This window comes from Astyanax mexicanus, chromosome 4 (genome assembly GCF_023375975.1).
Source record: "Astyanax mexicanus isolate ESR-SI-001 chromosome 4, AstMex3_surface, whole genome shotgun sequence".
In the NCBI taxonomy this organism is placed as follows: Eukaryota; Metazoa; Chordata; class Actinopteri; order Characiformes; family Acestrorhamphidae; genus Astyanax; species Astyanax mexicanus.
Window position 1 is genome coordinate 32,208,444 of NC_064411.1, and position 6,128 is coordinate 32,214,571.

A 6,128-nucleotide genomic window follows, 5' to 3' on the forward strand; every position below is an offset into this window, starting at 1 on the left:
TTGCAAGCTGATTGGCTGTTTCTCCTGAAAGGCGGGACTTTCTCCTTGAACCGGCTCCACGATTGGTTAAGAGACACAGAGCGGTCAGTGCCCTGTCTCCTCAATAATATATATTTTTTTATTTTAATATAATACGGGACATTTACGGGAAAATACTAATATGGGAGGACAGCGGGGAAAAGGAGTAAAATACGGTAGTTTCCCGGCCAAAACGGGAGACTTGACAGGTATGTGTAAAACTGAAAATTGAACTTGTTGTTCTCTGCAGGGCAGCAAGGAGTGGTTTTATAAAACAGAACCGTGTATATGGTCTAGACCAGGGATCACATATTTGCAGACTGCGGTCCGGGTCCGGACCCAGACGTTGTCCAATACGGACCCATACCGGACCCAACTACTGAGAAGGATTTAATTCTGACAGTGTTCATTTAAAGCACCGGAACTTTTCTTGTCTTTACGGTATGTGCGCTCTGCGCCACAGTGAACTTCCAATCACGTGTGGTGTAAAATCTTTAAATGCTCTCCTCTGCCAATCAAATTTGTGGCAGGCCGCTGCCCTGGCTAGTGAATTGGGACGGGGCCGCAAAAAAAACGCCTTTATAAAGAGCCCGAGAACTGGCAAAAAACGAAAACGGGCGGAATCTAAAGACACGCCGAGCGCGAGAGAGAGAGACAGGGGAGAAAGCGAGACGCGTGTGATTGGGGAAGAGCGGAGGGGGAATGGGTAAGGGAGCGGTGTGTGTGTGTGTGTGTGTGTGGAGGGGATGAGGTGGAGAGAGAGAGAGAGAGTAACGCACAGTGACTTAAATAAGTAACTTTAATCTGATTACTGGATTGGAAATAGTAACGCGTTAGATTACTCGTTACTGAAAAAAAGGGTCAGATTAGAGTAACGCGTTACTGACATCACTGCTTGCAGTACAACAAAATAAATAAATAGTGGAGACGGTAAAGAATTCAACACTTTGTATTGTTTTGTTGTTGTATTGTATTGTTGTGCATTCCTTCTCAAAACCTTCTGCCCTCCTGAGAAGTGTTTTAAACATCTGATTAACATCTTTTCCACAATTTTCTTTATGATTTGTTTGTTTAACAAATGAGAAGCTACTCACTGCATCAGTTAGGGTTGCATAACTTGTTGCCAGCTGAAACAGTACACTAATCTATGGAGGACCAAAACTAAAATAAATAAATTAAAAAATTAAAAATAAATAAATAAATAAATAAAAACGTAAGTAAATCACTCAATAAAAGTAATATGGTGATAAAAATGCTAAAGAATAAATATAATTAATATAAAAATAAATATACAAAAAAATTAATATCCTAATAATTTGTTATTAATGGGTTCCTTTATTAACATTTCTTTTCGATTTACTTTTATTTATTTCCATAACTATTTATTGCTGCATTCATTTATTTCCCGATTTATTTATTTCTGTTTTTCCTTGTCCTTATAATTTAATGAAGGGGGCGTGTTTTTCACGTACAGGCTGAAACGCCAGGTAGAGAGGAGTGACGCGAGCCGAGTTAAAAATACAGGCAGGTTTATTATAAGAAAGGTTAACAGGTTCTGCTAACAGAAAACAAACAATAATCTCACCGATGGCCAGAGACGTAGTCAAAGATACAGTCCAAGTTCTAAACCGGAAAACAGTCCAACCATATACCAAATCCAACAAGGGCAAAACAAAAGACATAAACCGAAAATCCAAACACAGAGTCGTAACGAGAAGGCAAAAACAGTAATCCAGAAAACGCTTAGTACGCAACATGAGTTGGCAATACCTCGCGGTGTTTCCTTACAAATGGATGCCTTAAATACAGAATCTAGATAAGAATGAACCGGAAGTAATTTAGTAAACAGGTGAATCAGAGCGTCGGAGCGTAACATGATTGGGTGAATGTGAAGGGTTATTATTGATGTCATAATCTGGGGAATTCTGGGAAATAGAGTCCGGTAGTGTGGAAGGAGAGCCAGGCTGCGTAACAGTACCCCCCTCCAAAGAGTCCGAAGGTAACAAAGGATGAGGACGACACAAGGAAACAACCCCATCACCCCCAGTGGCAACCTGGACAGGCTGTCCAGAAGCGGGAACGGGATGGACGGAGACCCTGGACCTGGGACGACCCCTTCTGGAGCCGCGGACGGAACTGAGGGAATGGACCGAGTCCGAACCACGACGTCTACCCCTTCGTGGAACCGGAGACCTTCTCCGAGGGCGACCTCTGGGACGTGGTGCAGGACGGGACGGATGAGACCGATGAAAGTCCTCCACCATCAAAGGGTCCAGAACATCAGTTGCCGGCACCCAGCTTCTCTCCTCCGGTCCGTAACCCCTCCAGTCCACAAGATACTCCAGGGTCCCCCTTCTCCGCCTGGAGTCCAATAATCGTTCCACTGCATAAACTGGACCACCTTCCATAGCCACTGGAGGAGGAGGAGGTGCCCCAAGCGAAGTCTCATCCAATGGACCAGGGATAACCGGCTTTAGTAGAGAAACATGAAAAGAAGGGCATACACGATAATGAGACGGTAAGTCGAGACGATAAGTGACCTCATTAATTCTTTTGATAATCTTAAAGGGACCAATATACTTAGCTGAGAGCTTCTTATGCATATCTGGCTGCCGGAAATCCCTGGTCGATAACCAAACCCGATCCCCGGGAGAATAGAGGGGGGTCTCGCGGCGCAGGCGATCTGCCTGCTGTTTCTGTCGCTGTAGAACAGTCTCAATGCGCCTATGAGTCTCCTCCCACACCTCCTCGCTCCGACGCATCCAATCGTCAACTGCGGGGATATCAGAGGGTTCGGCTGTCCAGGGCATGATGGGTGGTTGGTAGCCTAAAAAACATTGAAAAGGTGTCATCTTGGTGGTGGAACTAATTAGAGAGTTCTGAGCTAATTCGGCCCAAGGAAGGAATTTAGCCCAGTCATGGGTGTTGTTAGAACAGTAAATTCTTAAAAATTTCCCTAGTTCCTGGTTCATTCTTTCACATTGACCATTGCTCTGTGGGTGATAACCAGAGGATAGACTAACGGATACACCCAATCTGTTCATAAAAGCAGACCAAACCTGGGAAACAAACTGAGGACCTCGGTCAGAGACTATATCTTCTGGGATTCCGAACACACGAAACACTTGGTTAAATAACGCTTCTGCAGTTTCTAAGGCAGTAGGCATCTTACAGAAAGGAATGAACCTAACACCGCGAGAGAAACGGTCTATGACTGTCATGATCACTGTTTGCCCCATAGATTCAGGGAGATCCGTAACAAAATCAACAGCTAAGTGAGACCAGGGCCTAGCAGGAACGGGCAGCGGTACTAATTTACCAGCAGGTAGAGTACGGGGAGTCTTACTCTGAGCACACACAGTACAGGAAGATACAAAGCGGTGGATGTCTGACCGCATATTTTCCCACCAGAAACGATTCTCTAGCAATTGGTAAGTGCGGGTCTCCCCTGGGTGCCCCGAAGTGAGTGAGGTGTGGGCCCATGTTATGAGTCTATCTCTACATTGCAATGGTACAAAAGTCCTGTCTGGAGGGCACTGTACAGGAGGAGGTGAAGTGGAATTAATTTGATCAATCTCATCCGAGATCTCCCATCGAATAGGGGCTAAAACAATACCTGGTTTTAATATAGCAGAGGGTTCTGAAGTTTCTGCACTGTCATCCTCATAAATACGTGAAAGTGCATCAGCCTTTGTATTTCTAGAACCAGGTCGATAAGTAATAACAAAATCAAAACGCGCGAAGAAAATTGACCAACGAGCCTGACGTGAGTTCATGCTTTTCATAGACCTTAAGTACTCCAAATTCCTATGATCAGTTATTACTACAAAAGGATGTAATGCTCCTTCTAGCCAGTGTCTCCACTCCTCTAAAGCTAATTTAATCGCCAAAAGTTCACGATCACCTATTCCATAATTACGTTCAGCAGGAGAGAGTTTGTGGGAAAAATAGGCCACTGGGTGCATCTTGCTGGGAGAGCCAAAGTTCTGGGACAGAACTGCACCCACTCCTACACTGGACGCATCAACCTCAACTATAAAGGGTTCTTTGGGATCCGGATGTTTTAGAAGAGGAGCTGAAGTGAACAACTCCTTGAGAGAGCAGAACGCATCTGATGCTTCACTTGACCATACCAATTTTTTGGCATTGCGTTTCAACAGGTTTGTGAGCGGGGCGGCGACTGAACTGTAATTACGAATAAATCTTCTGTAAAAATTGGCAAAACCAAGAAATCTTTGTAGATCCTTAACAGATTTGGGAAGAGGCCAATTAACTACTGCCAGAACCTTTTTATCATCCATGGTAATACCTTTAGCACTAATTACATAGCCTAAGAAAGAAATGGTGGACAAATGGAATTCACATTTTTCTGCTTTGATGAAAAGTTGATTTTGGAGGAGTCGGTTCAATACTGCACGTACATGGGAGACATGAGTATGCAAATCCGATGAATAGATCAAAATGTCGTCAATATATGCTAATACAAATCTCCCCAACATGTCACGTAGTACATCATTAATGAAAGATTGGAACACGGAAGGGGCATTCTTGAGACCAAACGGCATAACTAAGTATTCATAGTGCCCCCTAGTGGTAGTAAAGGCAGTCTTCCACTCATCCCCCTCTCTGATCCTTACCAAGTTATACGCACTACGCAGGTCTAATTTAGTGAAAATGGAAGCCCCACGTAACTGTTCAAGAGCTACAGGTACTAAAGGAAGTGGGTATGGATACGTCTTCGTAACTGCATTGAGCTGACGATAATCTATACATGGACGAAGACCTCCGTCCTTCTTCTTAACAAAAAAGAAGGATGCAGCCACTGGAGAGGTAGATGGACGAATATACCCCTGAGCTAAGGCCTCTTGCACATACTCCTCCATAGCATTCTCCTCAGTCCGAGTTAACGGGTAGATGCGTGATTTCGGTGGTATCTGATTATCAGTAAGCTCAATAGCACAATCATACGAACGGTGTGGTGGGAGTTGAGACGCACGCGATTTGCTAAATACTTCAGCTAGATCTGAATAATTTGGAGGAATATGTGCAAGTGACTCCAAACCAGGACTTTCTACAGTAGTAGATTGGATCAATAATTTAGGGCCAATAATACAGTGATCATGACAGTATGGTGACCATGAGATTATTTCACAATTTGACCAAGAAATCAGAGGATTGTGTCTTTTCAACCATGGAAGTCCCAAAATAATCTGATAAGTTGTGTCCCTCATCACAAAAAACCTGATCTCCTCTGAGTGCAAAGCGCTGACGTTCAGCTTGACTGATGTGGTGGTGTGGGATACGGCTCCTTGTCCAACTGGGGTCCCATCCACCGCTGACAGTCTCATTGGGTTCTCCAGGCATTCTAACGGGATCTGGAGTCTTCTGGCCAGCTGCTCATTAATGAAGTTCCCCTCGGCTCCGGAATCTATCAGGGCTGGAAAAACAAAGGAAGAGGACTGGCAGAACAGTATAACTGATATAATAAAAGATCTTGAATACATGTCAGAGCTAGGTCGGCTTACCCTTTTAGCGTGTGGAACCCCTTCCACACGCTTTCCCGAGTCAGAAGCAGGTGGCTCATATGGACGGTCCGGGTTGCCATGGTAACCATGGGAGAGCCCACCGTAGGACGAGCCTGAAGTAACTTGACGTTGAACTCGGGAAGGGCAAAGTTGACAATTTCTCAACACATGGCCTGCTCTGCCACAATAGAAACAAAGTCCAGCCTGAATTCTCCGCATTCTTTCCTCCTTTGATAAACGGGTAGCGTCCACTTGCATGGGTTCCTCCTCTCTGAGTGTGTCCCGTGGAGTAAATCCAGAAGCACGAGGTGTAGGAAAACGCGGAGTAGACAAAGCAGCTCTACGACCAGGTACCGCGTTCTGTTTTAGCTGATCAAGTCTGATGGCTAGTGATATAAGTTCGTCCAAGGGAAGTCCATCATCCTTGCATGCTAATTCGACTAGCACTTCACTTCTGAGCCCGTTACGAAACATAACCCGTAAAGCGGGTTCGTTCCAACCACTACCAGCAGCCAAAGTACGAAATTCTAAAGCATAATCTGAAACTGAACGATTTCCCTGGCGTAACTTTACTAATAACTCCCC

The 6,128-nt window shown here is 44.6% G+C and overlaps 1 protein-coding gene across 1 annotated transcript; it reads right to left on the minus strand.

The window, feature by feature from the left end:
• Window positions 1-1,499: 1,499 nt before the first annotated feature.
• Window positions 1,500-5,847, minus strand: LOC125801734 (uncharacterized). The gene is made up of 3 exons (XM_049478974.1): window positions 5,544-5,847; window positions 5,260-5,455; window positions 1,500-2,845 (listed from the first exon to the last, which is right to left on the minus strand). Exon 3 carries the CDS (start codon window positions 2,826-2,828, stop codon window positions 1,857-1,859), a length of 972 nt encoding a protein of 323 aa, XP_049334931.1. The 5' UTR covers window positions 2,829-2,845; window positions 5,260-5,455; window positions 5,544-5,847; the 3' UTR covers window positions 1,500-1,856.
• Window positions 5,848-6,128: the final 281 nt, after the last annotated feature.

Coding starts and splice junctions, on each gene's coding strand:
- LOC125801734 (XM_049478974.1), bottom strand. CDS start 2,828: ATGCCCTGGACAGCCGAACCCTCTGATATCCCCGCAGTTGACGATTGG.